General features: G+C 54.7%; 1 protein-coding gene across 4 annotated transcripts in view; it reads right to left on the minus strand.

Moving 5' to 3' along the window:
• Positions 1–17,717, minus strand: part of AGO2 (argonaute RISC catalytic component 2) — a 130,405-nt gene that overhangs the window by 36,385 nt on the left and 76,303 nt on the right. For all 4 annotated transcript variants that reach the window (XM_037803588.1, XM_037803585.1, XM_037803586.1 and 1 more), the window contains exons 3-8: positions 12,994–13,114; positions 5,604–5,785; positions 4,594–4,730; positions 2,778–2,912; positions 1,898–1,985; positions 678–825 (exon numbers count right to left, since the gene is read on the minus strand). In XM_037803588.1, coding sequence (XP_037659516.1) covers positions 678–825; positions 1,898–1,985; positions 2,778–2,912; positions 4,594–4,730; positions 5,604–5,785; positions 12,994–13,114 — 811 coding nt within the window. The remainder of the gene's footprint in view (positions 1–677; positions 826–1,897; positions 1,986–2,777; positions 2,913–4,593; positions 4,731–5,603; positions 5,786–12,993; positions 13,115–17,717) is intronic.

The following is a 17,717-nucleotide window of genomic DNA, read 5'->3' on the forward strand; positions in this document are numbered from 1 at the left end:
GAGGAGCCACCGTGCTTTCCACCCGGGGCTGGAGCCCTTGCTCCCTCTGGAGTGGAGCAGCGCTTGCTCGTCATGCATTGGTCTTTTCAGTCTTCGCTGCACAGGAAAGAACCAATTGCACCAGCAGTGTCATGTTACAAAATTAAGGGAACCTGGCTCAAATGCAGAAACCAAACAACCCTTCTCAAGTTTGAGAAACATTTAAGATCTTTGCAATACATTAGAATTGTTGGCGTTGTCTTCAGGTAAGTAGGATTATTAACAGCCAGAAATAGTTCTGCTCTGTCTCTGTCTGCCTTTGAATGTTCTATCAGCAGAACCTTCCAAAGGGTTTTTGATGTTTTTTTAAATAAAATGTTTCAAAAGTACAGGTGGAAAAAAAACAAAAAAACAAAAAACAAAACCTTGCATCTTAGTTTCAGCGTTTGACCTTCTCCCAGGCCAAGAAGTCCTCAAGCCGGCAGCCCTGGAGGGGATGCTCGCGAGCGAGGAGAGGGCCCACACCCCAGCACGGACCCTCCACGTCCCAGGAGCTCGTCTAATCCTCACGTGGACCCCACCAGAAGATTACTGAACACAGGTTGTTAACGCAGAAACCGAGGCTCTAGGGAGTTTCTAAGTTGCCAGAGTCCTGTGGGAGTCCGGGCCGTGGCCCCACGCAGCCCCGGGCGACTTGCCTCCAGGGGAAGGTAGGTGTGCTTCTGCTCCTGCCCGACCTGCAAACACGGCAGGTGGGGGTAGCGCAGGACCAGCTTGTGCCTGTCCTTGAAGTACTGGGCCACCGTGCACTCCACCGTCTGCCCGCTTTCCTGCTGCAGCGGGAACCTGGGGACAAAGAGGCAGCTCAGGCTGTGACATCCCAGGGCTCCCCGGGGGCCAGGCGCCCAGGCAGATTCAGGGGTGCGATGACGAGTCAGCAGCGGGGGGTCACTGCACCTCCCCAGGGGCAAAACCAAATCACGCTCTGGATTATCCGGCACGTCGCTGGGGCCCTAAGCTCTTGTTCTGCCTCTGGAGTTGGGAAATAAAAAATACTCACATGCGTATAATATGCAACAGTCATCAATTAGACATTGCATACACAAAACATGCAGAAGAGTCAGGATAAATGAAGACAAATCCACAAGGAACTGTGCATCTTCCAGGGGACATTTAGGAGCCCAGTGCCCCAGCCCACGGCCCAGAGGAGCTGCAACTCCAGTGACAGGGTAAGGAAGGGGGAGCCTGGTGAGCTCACAAACCCTCGCTGCACGAGGTGCGGCTGGGGCAGGAGCAGATGCTCGGGGCATCGCTAAGGCCTGAGTCCAGGGGCTAGAGTGGCGAGGGCCTGGGGGAGGGTCTGGGACACCCCGCTCTCCCTACACTGACTCACTCGCTCCATCCAGGCCGGGGGCAGCCTCCACCCAGCGGGAGGAGACTCAGCACATCACGGACAGGCTCGTCCTGCTCTCCTGCTGGAGGGGCCGCAGCCACCTCAGCATGGAATGACCCAGGAAACGAACAAGTGAATCCCCTCTGGGCCCGTAAGACCCCACGGTGGAGCACAGCAGTCAGAGCTTCCTCCCAAAGAGAACACACGTGTGACCCGGGAGGGCCCAGCGTCCTCACATGCTGGGTAATCAGGGCGAGGGTTTGCACACCAAGTCCCCGAGGCCGTGGCCGGCACAGAACCTGCCTCCTGGCCCAGACTGCCTTCTACAGCCACGCACAGCACTGAGGACTGAACGGAAAAGCAAAAAAAGAAAAAAACAAGCTTTTTCCCACCTATAAAACTGAGGAAGGAAACGCTAATTACACCCCTCCGCAGACAGGGAGAGCTTTGCTATCTGCGTTTACGTTTACGTTGTCAGGTGCAGCCTCAGTGGGGACCGAGCGAGCGTGGGAAAGGGCCACTCACGTTTGGTGACTTGCCGGCCGCCGGGTCACATTGCAGACGCGGTACTTCCTCTTCATCTGCCCACAGTGCGTTATCTCCACCTTGAGACCTGGCCACACACGGAGCCCGGCGTCAGCCTCCAGCTCACCCGCGCCCAGGAGCCGGCAGCCGCCGTGGTGAGCAGCCCGGGAGGAACCCGGTGCCCACCGAGCGGGCTGCAGGCCGCCCTCCCCGAGCCGCCCACCCACAGGGACCCGGCGCCCGAGGACGGCCAAGGAAGGCCGAGACAGGGACACGTGGGACGCCTGCCACCGTGGGTTTCTGCTGTCCTTCAGGGTGTTTAACACCAAGTACTGCCGGCCTTTAAACACCCTCAGAAAAGGACAAGTGCAGAGGGGGTGGCCTGAGGGGAGAGTGCTGGGGGCTGCCGAACCTGCCGCTTTCGGGCAGCATGACCCGATCGGGCTGCACCCCCTCGAGGGGACCACGGCCAGGGGGGGCAGCGCCAACCAGGGCGGCCAACGGGGTTAAATGACACATGGCCATGTGCCTCCCTCCCAGCCAGAAACTGCAAAGCGCCCGTTACGGCCGCGCCCCTGCTCTCTCTGATGGTTCCGTCCTGACAGCCCAATGCAGGCGCGCCGGCTCCCTGTCCCGCTCCTTGGCCTACAAGGAAGGACGTGTTTCTCTAGAGGGTCGTTACCAGCATGCTGTGAAACGGCTGAAGGTCATCTCAGGGCTAATTCACCAAAGGCTCCCTTCCCTGCCGCCTCATCTCCCTGCCACCTTGTTTCCCCGCAGCCGACGCCTCCCTCAGGAACTAGAACTCCCGCGCGGCGGCAGGCACAGAACCACCAGGGCTCCCCGGCCCCTCGGCCGGTGCAGCAGGACAGGCAGTTACCTTTGATTTCTTTGGTAAACTTTACCCTTTGGGAATCTGTCAGAGGTTTTTGTTGTTCTTCAATGCTTTTAAAATCCAAAACTTCACAAACAAACTCGATGACGGGCTGTGCCTTATAAAACGCGGTGGCCGAGACTACAGGTGAGAAAAGAAAAAGACAACAGAGCGTGGAGGGTCTGCCTCACGACACCTGCTGGTCAAGCACCGAACATCCCGGGTGCCAGCACCGGGCCAGGGCATGGCCGGGGCGGGCACGGGCCCCCGTCCTCTCCGCAGAGCTCGCCTCCCGGCCCCGAGGGGGTGGGACAGAGCCCAGAGGGGGATTCGGCCTCGTCACGGGCTGCCTGGCCCGTCTGGTCAGCAATCAGAGACAACGGGAAGGGTGGCAGACACTCAAGACAAAGCCACCTTCTGGGAATGAAACTAGTTTTTGAAACCAAACAAGAGCAAACAGATGGGGGCAACCATAAGCCTTGGATTTTCTAGGACATTTTCAATTTCAAGTACTGACTCTTCTGGTATAGATATTTCTGAAATTTGCCGTTCCCTTTTTATGTAATTATTTTTTCAATATCTGCACAATTGAGCAAGATTTAATTTTCATGCTTTTCTAGAACTTTTCACGTAAATTCACTCCCATTGCCTTTTGGCCCAAGGGATAAGTGTGGCCCAGGACAGAGAAGCCACTGACAACCTCCCTCTCTTGGGGCAGCAGCACAGGCCCGGCGGGTCGGCCTCACAAGTCCCCAAGTGGGCGTCTCAGAGTAAGGAGGAACCCAGAGGTGGGATCATGCACTACCCGCCAAGAAAACGCGATCCGAGGTCCCCACGCAGGGCCCCTGGGGTGGACACCCCAGCTTGCCCAGCTTGCACTATTCCGTGACATCTGACAGCTCCCTGACGTGGATCCGAGCGTGCTGGGGGTGGGAGAGGGTCAAGTCCATTGTCCACCAGGAACCTGCCCACCTGACTCAGATAAACTGGGGGAGCCTCTGGGGCAGTGCTCCTTGAAGTGCCAGCAGTGGTGGACAAGGAGCGGCCTGAGGCTGGACATCACAGCTCTGCTTCCCTGGCTGGGGAAGTCTTACTACAAATGCAGGCCGGCAACCCCCACGGCCTGCCTGGTGGACAGCTGGCACACACCAGGGAGCACACTTCGAGGGGCGCTGTCCCAGGACACGAGCAGCCCTGGGTGAGCTGTGACCGTTACACCGTGAGGTTCTCAGGCACACGCGGCATCAGTTATTAAGAGCTCAGTGGCTTTAACGGTCATGATGACAAATATCATCACCTAATCCTGACTGCGCACTTTCCAAGCACCACAGCCTGTCCTTAGTGTGCTGCTGAATTAACTCACTGACCCTGCACAACCTGGAGGCACCGTGGACCCCGATTTACAGAAAGGGAACGGAGCGCACAGAGAGGGTGAGCAACTTGCCCAAGATCCCCCAGCAAGGAGGGGCAATGCTGCCTTAGCCAGGGGGACCTCCCCTCACAATGCAGGGAACAGGGGGACTAGTCCGCCCCCCACAATCCCTAAACTCACCCGCAGGGGGAGGCCCCCAACCAGCAGCCTCACCCAGGAACTCGTCACAAAGGCACAGTCTCAGGCCCCACCAGCCCCCTGAACTCTGGGTGTGGGGTCCTCCGGGGAACTGGGAACCTAACCAACCCAGTGGGGGGAGGCCAGGTGCCACGTGGCATCTGCAGCTCCAAAAGAGGCCACACTGGAGACCACACACCTGCCCGGGGACCCAGGTCCTGGCCCTGCCAACGCCTTCCCTAACCCACCTGCAACAGATGCGGCTCTGCTTACCGTCAATATTCAGCATCATTTTCCAGAGAGAAGGTCGGACGGACTGATGGAAGCCAAACCACACTTCTCGGCCTCCTCCAAGGGGGTTTGAGCAGCCCTCGGATGCGGTGAAGAAGGAGCGGCCCACGGGGGTGTACCTGGAACCAAAAGACACCCACGGGTGAGCAACGCAGCTCACGAGGAGACCGGCCCACAGCAGCGTCGCCGCTCGCTCGGGGGCACTGTTTCCGATCTGATGCCCCTCTCTCCTTAATGTCTTTAATTGCTGATTTTCATCCATACTGCCAGCATCCGTTTACATCCCTGTCAGGGGGTGGGGGGATCCCCGCAAGGAGTGGCAGCCTGTCCTGCATTGCACAGCCTCTGCCCCAGCCCGATGACAGTCAAGCACCATGGCCCCCCTTAAAATCTAGTTACAAGGGGACCAAGGGGCTTCAGCTCTCCCCTAAGATCTCCCCGGCGGGCGGCGGGCCCTGGAAGGTTTCCGCGTGGTGGTCTGTCTCATCCACGTGGCTCCGAGGTCCTCATGTGCCAGGGGCCGCCACGTCAGGTCCAGCTGTGGGACTGCCTTCGCTCAAACGGGAAATTAGCACAAGTCTCTACCCAGCAATGTGGCAGGTGAGGAGTCGTTAACATGTCCACCCACCCTCTGTCCCCAGTGCTCTGTGGTAAGAGGAATCCCACGGGCATAAAAAACATGCCGCAAGCACCCGCGGTGTCACCTGCCGGCATGGAAAGCCGGCGTGAAGGCTCCTGCAAGGGTGAGGCCTGCAAAGCTCACCATTCCAGGCCCCAGTGTGGGCCGGCGGGATGTGGGCTGGGGGAAGAGAGAATGCCCAGCGGGCAGGCACAGGGAGGCCATCCTCCCGTGCTAGGCTAAGGGCACCGGCGACGGTTTATTTGGTTAGAAGAGGCACCTTGCACCATAGCCCTGCTTGTTGCCTATCTTCCCGCAGCGAGTCCGCAAGGCCATCACCACCCTCCACGCTCCAGGGGACGCGGGAGCTCACCTCATGGATGGCAAATGCCTCATGACCACATCCAGGGCCTGGATGGTCTCAAAGGGGACGCTGGGCAGCCGCCCCGAAAGTGCATCGTGTAACGCCTGCAGGCTCACGCAGGACACCCACTTGATGGACACCTTGAAGATGCGGTCCTTGCCTTCTCCGGGCAGCGTGACCTCCAGCTCCACCTGCACGGGGCAGAGCACACACGTTACCACCGGGCAGGGACAGCAGCTCTCCCGGGTTGGGGGAAGCCAGTTCCTTCCTTTATCCGACCACACTCTCCCTTCCCTCATAAGCAAAGTCACCGGAGCAGGGCCGGGATCCCGAGGCCAGCGCCGCGCCCAGTCCTGGGCAGGCTGGGGGTGCAGGCAAGCCCTGAGAGCAGACACGAGGAGGCGGGAGCTGTTCCACCTGGAGGTTCAACACCCAAGGGGGCCTGGAGACCCCCAGGGGCCTGCCAGCAGCCACGGCCTCAACGGCAGAAGGCAGCAGCCAGCTCGGCGGAACCTGAGCGCAAGGCTAAAGCTCGCCGGGGGCCCTGGGCATCGTTTATTTCCCCAGTGGAACCAAGAAGGCTGTGAGAAGCCTGTGACAGGGTTTGCCGTGTTCTGGGTCCCTTAAAAGTCTAGGAGATGCTTTGCAGGGAATAAACTGTAAACAAAAGCCTTCTCGGAATAGATGTGTGATAAAAACAGAGCAAAATGCCAACCGCTGCAGCATCTAAACACAGAAGGGCCTTCATCGCACATTTCTCTCTGCCTCCCCGCACTGGGCTCATCCCTGCGTAGATGGCCCCGGAAGCCCGCTCACGCGCACGGGGGAGAGCCTGGACCCCCAGGCACGAGGCAGGCAGAGGACGCTTCCAACCACAAGGAGAGCCACTAGCATTCCGGGGGGGCTCCTAAAACTCGCAGCAGGAACCTCAGACCATGAGCCACGTCCGAGAACGTCCCGTGTGGACGGCAGGCTCTGCATCTGCACGTGCAGGACGCCAGCACTGGCCACACTTGGCCACCGAGCGCTTGAAGCATGGGGCGCAGGACTGCGGAGTGGAACCTCACGCTGTATTCACTCCGACTTCATTTCGCCCCGCGTGGCCAGTGGCTGCTGTGCCGGACAGCGGTCCATCCTGTGCCCCCTGGTGCAGCCTGCTTAGCAAACTCTGACGCCCACTCCCCTCTCTGACCCTCAGCCTCTGAGCTGTCTCCCCAACTCCCACGTTATGCCCAGACCCACCTCTGCCTGATCACTTATTTCCACTCCTTAAAACCCAGCATTAATTTATAATTTGAGTAACTCCTTGATGCAGTCTCAATATCTGGCACACGCAAAACCTCACTCATTAACCTAACCCATAAGAGCAAGTTTGACATTTGCTGACAATACTGAACTACATACACTTTATCCTTCAAAACCTAAAATCTCAGCAAGGGAGACTCACTTTACAAGTGAAGAAAACAGCCCAAGGCCACCCAGCTATTCAAAGGGCAGAGGTGGGTGGGAACCCAGGCTGGGCTGACAGCATCACTCTCGGGGTCTCACACAGCCGCACAGCCACGCCCACCACTGCCAGCACCCCCGAACCTGAAGTCCCGGCCCCCATCATCCCAGAAGGACGGCCATCCCTCCCGCTGCCTCCACACTGCACCGCGTGGTGTGCTCTCCCCACTCGTGCATGCACTAACCCCTGCTCAGCATCCCAGGTCAACCGACCACTGTGGGCACATTTACTCACTCATCCCTCCACCCTCCATCCACCCCTCAGTCCCCCCACCATCACGCCTGCACTCAGCTCCTGTCCTGCTCATCCTCCTGGCCCAGGTCCCTCCACATAGGCTCAGCCCTCCAGGAGCACCCACCTCACAAGAGCAACCCCCAGGGTGTGCTGCAGTCGCTGGCAGCCCTTGCGTGGGTGCCGGCCTGCTCGCCCAGCCCCTCTCAGAGCACCACCGCACCTGAGGGTTCCAAACCGACGGGGAGAGAAACACGCGCTAGTCTGCTCCCAGAGCAGTGACAGGATCAAAGTCCTCAAAGTGCATGGACTTCAGGTTCCCAATCCTGAGTCAAGGAAGCAAGCCACTGACAGCCTCCTCAGCATGGTGCCTTCCGAGAGTCGAAAAATGGGCGGGAGGAAACAGATGTCGGCAGGGACTGCAATCACAGGTGACAGCGGGGGCAAAAGGCCAAGTCCCCAGGACAGTGGCCGGGAGAAGGGGCCGAGGCCGTGGGGGCGGGGGGAGGGGGTCCCTTGGCTAGGACAGCGAGTCCAGGGTGGTCGTTTCATTACTGTTCTGTAAACTATAGATAGAAAACTAAAAAATTAAAAATTTTAGTAAGTTATATAAAAGTGATAAAAACAAAAAGTGGACATTTAACATAGCAATGTGACAAATATTACTTAATTTGCACAATAACTTATTCTTCCCACTGATCTCATCAACCCCCCTTCTACTTTCAGTTCGAGAAATGAAGACCCAGAGGTGGGCCGAACCCCCAGGGTCACAGGGGGGGATGTAGAAGGGCAAGCAGCCACCTCGGATGGTCTGACTCCAAAGGAGACACGTGCCTGCAGGCTGGCCTCATGTTATGGGGGACAGCAGGGGGGTATCTGGACCAGCAGAGGGTGGGGAGGGGGCTGCCGGCAATGGTGGCTCCAGATTCATGAATGGCACCGTGGGCATTCAGGCCAAAGGGGGCCTGAAAGAGAAACCAACATGCTAATCTCTAAATTACACAGAAGCCTCTCGATTAGCATTAGTATTTTAAAACCTAATGTACACATCTCTACCCAATGGCACCTGGCATAGCTAAAAACCAGTACTGTGAATTGTCATTAATTAGATGCACTTAAATATCATCCTTCAAAACAACGCTACAATCAAAACTAAGGAGGCATTCAGAGGAGTATTTTTTCCTGTTGTAAAATACACTTATATTTTGAAATGCGTTCTTTTCCAGCTTCTCCAGCCTCCATAACAAGGTAGCAAAATAGACTCCAGGCTCCACACCTTTAATTGACGTGTTCTACGTCTCAGGGGGGCTGACTGTAGACGTCTGCAAAGGTTTAGGGCTCACGGAGCTGCTAAAAGCAAGGCCACGTGCCACGGCAGGGGGGCTCCCATGTGCCCAGGCTGCCAGCGCAGGGGTCAGCCCACGGCCCTGGCAGCCCCCAGGCCCAGGCTCGACGTCCAGCTCTGCAACTGCCCATTGCCCGGCCTTGGCGGGCGGCTCCACCAGGCACCCCTCAGCCCTCGCAGGTCAGCCAGCCAGCCCTGCTCACTGCTCGGGCACCAGGCCCACCGGCTGCAGCCCAGCACACTGTCAGGAGCTGCATCTGACACCAGGCGTCACACTAACATTTTCTGGATGTGGACAACCGAAAATGTCAGCAAAGCGGCACCAGTCCAGGGCCTGGAGAATGGTGAGGCAGCTGTGACATTCAATCTCCCCACACAGATGAGAAGACAAACAACTAAACTCCCTCTTATTTGAAAATCATCAGGGTGAGCAAAAAGGGAACCATAATAAAAAGATTCCTGTTTTGGTGTAGCGATACAACCACAGGACAAAGAAAGGGAAAACATCCCTTTAACGAGCACAAAGAAACCAATCCCTGAGCCAGGAGAGAAATGAGAGAAGCAGCCGCATCTCCAGACGTTTCCTCGAGCAGCTCTCAGCTGTCGGGTGGGTGAGGGCCCTGGGCACCCCTGCCATCTGCCGCTAAGGAGGGAGGATGGAGCTGGCAGGGGCCCCCGCTGCTGGCATGGCTCCGCTTGGAGAGGACGCCAGGCCCAACCCGGGGCCTCCAGGGCTCGGAGGGGCTGCCCCTGCTCCTTGTGCCTCCCCAAGCTGATGCCAAGGGCAGCAGCTGTCGGGTCCCTCCAAGGGGACATGCAGGCCACGTCTTATTTAAAATGTGTTCCTGGAACCGACCATTCAAGAGCCTTCTGCGATCTTGCACAGCAACAAATCTCCTCATGAAGCAAATCAGCACTGCCCCAGACTGCCTTACTACAAAAACCACAGTCCCACAATTTTCACAATCTTGCCATGCTCTAGGAATTCACAGTAACCCTCGGCAGACAAAACCAGCAAGTCGAGGCGGCTGCTCGGTCAGGTCTAGCCAACATTCACCAAGTGCCTCCAACTTGCGCTGGCTCGACTCAAGGCACTTGTCCAAACGCTGCTGTTTCCCTGGGGGACCCTCACCCCAAGAGGCTGCAGGCCAGCCACCAGGATGGCTGCTACCACAGGCCTACAGACAGACCCCACCCCGAGTACAGCTCCCTGCTCCCTCCCTCCACCTGTCAGTCAAAACTGCCTGGCCACCCAGACATCCACTGCCCTGGTCAGAGTGAACCCCAGCCTCCCTGGCTCCCTCATCTCTGGTACCTTCCATTTCTGGTCGAAAAGTCCCTGGTGGGTGCTCAAAGGCCCGGCCTGACCAAAGCAGGGGCACAGAGGTGGGGGAGGCCTCTGTGTGTGCGTCTTGTTGGGCAGTGAGTCTGTGTACAGCTGCCCCCCGGAGCAGGGCCCTGCTGCAATGGGAGCCGGGCACCTGCCTCCCCGGCGCATCCTTCAGGGAAGCAGAGCCTCACGTTTCACAGAGTGAGATGCAGGGACCAGACGAGGGGCGGCCTGCTGGGCCCAGACCCAGGTCCTGCCAGACATACCACGTGGCTACCCGCAGGGTCCTCTTCTGAGAAGCAAGGGAGCCGGCCCCAGGGCCCTTCAGTCCTGACAGAGGTGATCTCTCTCCACGGGGGGACGGGAACCAAGGCAGTGGGCGCACGTGTCAGTAGGAGAGAACAGGGACAGATTTAGAGAGAAACCTTCCCAAGTAAGGGAGCCTGAGCCGGGACAGGAAAGAGCCCCTGCAGTCCCTGCCCGGCCCCTCAGCAGACACGGGGCTACAGGACACAGGAGGAGCTCTCTCTCACTCCAGGAGAAGAAAAGTACAGAACGAAGAGCAAATGCTAAAGGAAAAAAATACCTCCAAAAGATGGCACTTCTCTGCATCATGTGAACTTATGGGAAGGGGAAGGAGGCAACACCTCAGCGTATCAAATGTCAAATTCAGCAGGCCGCAGAGAGCGCCAGAAGCGGGGAACTCGGCAGGAACAGCATGGCCTGGGATCAGGAGATGCCCTGTGAACAAAGTCCTGGGGCTTCCAGGCTAAAAACACCACGAGGTTGGCTGGGATCACACTTGAGAAACACGGAGTGCCCACCAGGGAGACAAAGGGGAGCATGGTGGGCTGCTTGGGGCTCTGGGGCACCCAGGAAATGCTCTGAACAGAGGTAAAGATGACCGACTTGGGTCCGAGGATCAGCAGCAACGCTGGCCAGTGAGGGCTGAGGCCCGCTGGTTGGTCTGTGAGTGGGAGCTGGGGGTCAGTTGGAGGCGCGGGCTCTCAGTGCCGCCCCCCACCCCCATCCTGAACCTGAGCCCGGACCCTAACAGGATCCTGGAGAGGCGCTCGGGGTGCGTGCACGCCTCGTGCCGTTCTCACAGGGACCCTGCAAGCCGTGGCCACTACACCTCCTCACAGTACCCGGCAGGGTGAGGTGGCCTTGAGAGCCATGCGGTCCCCTTCCATGAGGACAGTCTCAAACGGGAATGCCCTATCAACTGCCCGAGCCCTTTCAAAGGAAAAATAGTCGTTTGTCCCTGCTAGTGTTTGATTGTGAACACAAATAAAGCTGATACAACTTTAAACAAAAAAACAAGTATACACATTAAACACAAAATTAAAAAAAAAAAACGTGTATCAAATAACAACATGCTGCTGCCAGGGGCAGCCCTCCTCAGCCAGCGCCCATGCCAATTGCGCCCAGGTGACATAACTCAGAATCGCTGCGAGACCCGCTGCTACAGCATGAGCCCGCCTCGACCCAATCAAAGCGGTCGACCCTTACCAGGGCCAATGCAAGCCAGGCTACCGGGCGCCAACTTCATCGAAAGGACAAACGCCAATGGCTCCCGAAGGCTCCAGGCAGGTGGGCCCAAAAAAGCATAATCGTTTTCAGATCATCACGAAAGCGCACACACACTCAAATGCTTACGCCTGTCGAGAACTGCAGCTCTCCTGCCCTCCAAGCACCACGCTGTCCTTCCCCTCGGGGACAGAGGGGTATGAGGCGCTGACTGTGCAGGTGCTTGGACCGCCCCGGAGGGGTGTAAGGTGCTAACTGTGCGGTGCTCTGACGGCAACAGAGGGGTGTAAGACGCTGACTGTGCGGTGCTCGGACAGCAACAGAGCGGTGTAAGGCGCTGACTGTGCGGCGCTCGGACGGCAGCAGAGGTGTGTAAGGCGCTGGCTGTGCGGCGCTCGGACGGCAGCAGAGCGGTGTAAGGCGCTGGCTGTGCGGCGCTCGGACGGCAACAGAGGTGTGTAAGGTGCTGACTGTGTGGCGCTCAGACGGCAACAGAGGTGTGTAAGGCGCTGACTGTGCGGCGCTCGGACGGCAACAGAGCGGTGTAAGGCGCTGACTGTGCGGCGCTTGGACAGCAACAGAGGGGTGTAAGGCGCTGACTGTGCGGTGCTCAGACGGCAACAGAGGGGTGTAAGGCGCTGACTGTGCGGTGCTCGGACGGCAACAGAGGGGTGTAAGGCGCTGACTGCGCAGTGCTCAAACGGCAACAGAGGGGTGTAAGGCACTGACTGTGTGGTGCTCGGACAGCAACAGAGGGGTGTAAGGTGCTGACTGTGCGGGTGCTCGGACAGTCCCAGAGGGGTATGAAGTGCTCTGGGTGCCCGGACGGCTCTGCTTCCCCACCTCACCAGCTCTCCAGACGTGACAGCACACACAGAGCCTGTGTGTGAACCTGGGCCTTGGCTCTTCTACTTACAACCCTGCCCGACATCACCCTGGAGTGGAGCATCTGCTGAAAGTTGGTGCAGAGCAGTGACAACTCCAGGCAGAAACTTTATTACTTTTAAATAAAGCCACAATAAAGCCAAGGAACAAGAAGAAAAGGCGACACTTTAACACCACTGCTCCTGGGCTGGCTAATTACCATCATTATTTCAGATGAATCACCGGCTACACCAGAATATTAACTCTGTTATGCTGCCATCCGTCACACACACACCCGCATCTACACCAACACCCTTTTCCTGAGGTCTTTCCGGCTCCACTGGTTAACTGAGGTTCGTGGCTGGTGTTGAGTGTGGGTTTTAAATTTAAGTTTGGTGGTTTCCACAAGTTCTGGAGACCCGCTGGTCCTGGTCTCTGGACACACATTTTTATGGATTTCAGCATGAAGCCTATGGCCACTTCCTAGGAGAAATGATGTGGCTTGTGACAAGGGATCGCTTAAACTTTGCTGCACGTTTGGATGTTATTTCACTGTACATTATCTGACGCAAACACAACTTTAGGAACTTACCTTATCCCTCCCAATCGGAAGGGGCATGGCTGTATAAAGATTCTTTCTTCCATCAAACACTGGTTTCCGATCCCCAAAGATCTGTGTTTTAAAGTGCTGGACCATATGTTCCACTATTTCCCTGAAACAAAGAATTCAGGCAAAATGTCAATAAAACCAGGGAAACGGCAGGCAAAAGCCACATTTTTCTGACACTAGTTTGTAAGCAATTTCATAAGACCTGTGGCTGCTTTTGGTAACGCGACTCTCCACTGCCTTCTCTGAAAAGGCAAGCAAGAACCCTAAGTGGGTTTCTACTTGTTCCTTTACTCGTGCAAACAACAGGAAACTGACTTTACACGCTAACACCAGCAGAGGAGACCTCCACCAGCTCCTTCGGGCACTGAAGAGAGGAGGAGACCCACAGACTCCAGTCCCCAAGCGACAGCGCCCCAGGGCCTCCCTCCCGAGCGCAGAGCACTTCCCGCCCCACTGGCGCTGATGCGGCCTTTGCGGTGCGGGGGCAGGACGCAGGCAGGGCCCTCGGTGGGCTGCTACCTGGCTGGGCTCTGCTCCCGCGATCTGCAGTAGCAGCCAGGCCCGGGCACTGCGGCCCCTGCAGGCTGGGCTCACTGGCAGAGCAACAAGCACGAAATGAACGTTTGTTGTTGGGGGCCGGGGAAAGGTGGGTGTTATTTGTTCCTCAGGCATTGATGCGGAGAAACTGCCGCGTTGTGGTGCTCCAAGCTGCACGACCCCCTCCGCCGGTCAGCAGAGGGGACACGGAACCATCAGAGGCGGCCTCACCAACCGGCCAGCCCCACCCAACTCCCTCTGCTTGCCCTTGAGTCAGAGAGACCCCCACCTGGCACATGGCTCTCCCGGCATTTCGAGTCCACTCACTAAATGCTCGATTCTTGCACACTGTGCCTAATAAAGTAAGGTATGGGCAGCTGTGGTCCTTGTCCACCCCCGAGGTCCACGGGAAGCACGTGAAGGACTGACAACACGCCTACTGTTAGATGCTCAAATCGCAATCTTTCGCCAGGAAACGGCAGGTCACGGGTCTGTGGCAAAGAGGGTGAGATGGATTCCAACGGCGAGGGAGGGAGCTTTGGAGAGGGTGAGAGGCTCAGGAGATCTGAAAGATCCGTGAGAAGGTGAGACTGGAGCTCAGCTCTGCTCTAGTGGTCCTGACCAACCTCCCTGTCTTTCAGGAAGAATCTGGCAATTCATCCCATTCCTTTCCCAGATTATAAGGAGAGCTGGTCTACAAGACTTTCCTTATTCAAACTGGTTCTGCCTAGCTGATCTTCAACTGTGCTAGGCACAAAAGGTGAGTCTCCAAAGATCTAGATAATCCTGAGACAGCACCTGGGGCAGAGGAGCCCCTCGGCAACCTCTCTGATGGCTCCCCAAGAACGCCCCAGCCCCTCACACCAAGGGGGACACCTGCTCAGCAGGGCTATGATCCCAAGTAGGGTCAGTGTGCTCTGGCCAGCTGCCAGGCTGCACACCCTCCAGGCAACACTCGCAGCAACCCCCATTTTCTCCACTGGACTCCGAGCCACCCAAAACCAGGCTTGCCCTGAACCCCTCACGAGGGGGCTGCTCCTTTCTCCACGCGGCCTCCAGACAATGAGGCGCAACCTTCAAGGACCCCGTCTTCCCATTCAAGATGTCGCGGTCAACTCAAGGCCTGGGGTCTCCACTGGGGAGCTCCAGCCACGTTCAAAGAACAAATCATTTCAACCAAACTCAAATGTATCCTGAATAGAGCAAGAGGGTACACGCTCCAACTCACTCTACAGGCCAGCAAAACCTTTACATCAAAAGCTGGCAAGGTGGGTACTAAGAAAAATGAGCGGCCCCTCTCACTTATAAACATTGATGCAGAAACAATCTATTAACTAACCAAATTCAGCAACATGTTAAAGCAAAAGAACAAAAACAAACATCAAGTCAAAGTTGGGTATATACCAGGAGTGAAAGGTTGGTTCAACATTAGAAAATTAACAACATAAAACAGATCACAGACTTAAAGTAAAAGCTAAAACTAAAATTTTCTAGAAGAAAATGTAAGTGAACCTTGGGATAGACAGACTTCCTCAGAAATGAAAAGTGTCATAAGAGAAAAAAATAAATTGGACCTCACCAAAATTAAAAACTTTTATTCTTCAAAAGATACTGCTATGAAAATGAAAGGCAAACCACAAATTAGGAGAAAATATTCATAACACACATAAACTTATCCAAGAAAGGACTTATATGCACAATAAAAAATTCTCAATTCAGTAATAAGACAAACAATCCAACTGTAAAAATAAACAAAAGACACTTCACACAAGATATACAAATGGCCAATAAGCACACGAAAGGATACTCATCACCAGTCGTTAGGGAAATGCAGGATATAGGGCAATGAGCACTCAGACACTGTTACTGGGAATGTAAAATGGTACGACAACTTTGGAAAAAAGTCAGACAGTTTCCTCCAAAGGTCAACATTTATTTACCATACCACACAGCTTTACTACTCCTAGATCATTACACAAGGGGTATGAAAACATTTATCCACACCATACTTGCTTACAGATACTTATACTAACCTGAAACTGGAAACAACTCAAATGTCCATTAACTGGCACAAGAAAAACAAGTTGTGGTACATCCACACACGGGAATACCTTTACTCCATTCTAGGAACTACTGATACATACACCATCACGAGTGAATCTTAAGAACATGTTCAATAAAAGAAGCTAGATATAAAGGACACATATGGTATGATTCCATTAATGTGAAATCCTCAACAGGCAAAAACTAATCTACAGTGACAGCAAGCAGCTCAGCATTGGTCCAAGTGTAGGGGTGGGGAGACAGACAGCAAAGGGGCACAGCGGAGCTTTTGGAGTTGACAGAAATGTATGTCTTAACTGTGGTGGTGGTTAAGTGACTGTATTCGTTTTTCAAAGTTCATAGGCTATAGCATTTTGTTGTATTTAAGTTATATCAGTAAAGTTGATCAAATTACAGAAAAATTATGATAACCTCAAAGATATAGAAAAAGAACACTTAATAAAATTCAGTACTCAGCCACGATTATTTTTAAACCTAGCCAACTAGGAACAGAAGGAAACCCTTAATCTGGTAGACACACTTCAGAAAATCGATAGCAAGCGAGCTTTCCGTCCTGGAGTCACAAAGAAACAAAGAGCCCACTGTCACCACTCCTGTTCAGTCTTGTATTGCATGTCATGATCACCACGCTGGGGTATGAAAAAGATAGGGACTGTGCTGAAGGAAAAACTGCCATAGGTGCTGGATGTTCAGACTCCACTTGCTAAAAATCCAGACAGACCTATATGCAAAAAATACAAGTTTAATAAAGACAGAGCCCCGTCCTTCCCACAGCTCTGCAACTCCCAAGCCCAGCACAGGGTGGGCACACCATAAACATTTCTTGAATAACTGCACACGCTTTCTCCCCAGTACTGGTAAGTCGTTATTCATTTTATATTTTCAGAGGAAGAGCTGGGGGAGGGGAAAGCTCAGGAATGAAGAACCCAGAATGCAAAATCAACCATCAACCCAACGTATGTGAGCGATAACCCACAGGGAAGCAGTCTCGGGCAGTCATGGAGCGAGCGAAGGGCTGGGAGACAGCAGCCACAGGCACGTACTTGCCCCACCTCTCACCTTCTCTAGGAAGCTTCGGTTTCCAGCAGTGAAGACGGAGTTACATTTTTTCTTGTCCTATGATACCATCTTGTGACTGCTCTGATTTAAGTTTCTTACAAACAGCAGAGGAATTCCTGCCTGGCTTGGCTACACAGGGTGGCTATGTCTTAGCAGCGTAGATTTAAATTACTTTACATAGTAACATAGTATCAATGCACCCTGTATCACACATCCACCCATATTCCCACAATTGGCAGACATCCTCTACCTCCCTTTTCTCCTCCTCCAAGTTTCCAGAAGGAAAATCTCACCTCCCACCATCCTTCTCCACCCTTAGACTGGGGAATAGCTAATACAGCAGCTTGGTCCCTTCCAACCGCAGGAGTACAGCGGTTTGTCATGTGTTACGATGAGGAATGGATTTTACTCTGAGTTAAATGGATAGGAAATGGAGACTAGGGATCTCCTACCTCCATGATGCAAATCTTTTATTTCCATTCCTTCAACCCCAAGAGAATTCCAGAGAGATATTTATTTTTTATTTGATATGATTTCACAAACTAATTCTAAAATGTACCTGGAAGGGAACTCTTAAAAGGAACAAGATAGAGGGCTGGCTTTACCAGACACAAAGGCACATGAAAACTCCACTACGAAGGCGTGGTGCTGTGCAGGGGTCAACAAGGAGACCTCAGAACAGAACAGAGAGCCCAGAAACAGGCTCCTGGACTTTTCATTTGTGAAGAAGCAGAAAAGAAAGAACAAGGCACACTTTTCAATAACTTGTGCTGGCACAAGTGGTACCCAACATTCAAAGAAATAAATTGAGCCCACAGCCTGTGAAACAAGTCTCCACCACCATGCTTAGTGTCCTAGGCTGTCACCCAGCTGTCGGCATGAAGACTCCACTCACACATTGAGCTGTGGGGGTCCTCGGGGGCAGGAGTCGTATCTTACCCACATTTGGCCCCAGGCACAGCATTTGGCACACAGCAGGTGCTTGGTAAATATTTGCTGAATAAAGGAAGCTAGTACCACCCTGATGGACTGACTACAATAGACCC

The sequence above is a fragment of the Choloepus didactylus genome, chromosome 14 (genome assembly GCF_015220235.1).
Source record: "Choloepus didactylus isolate mChoDid1 chromosome 14, mChoDid1.pri, whole genome shotgun sequence".
Lineage (NCBI taxonomy): Eukaryota > Metazoa > Chordata > Mammalia > Pilosa > Megalonychidae > Choloepus > Choloepus didactylus.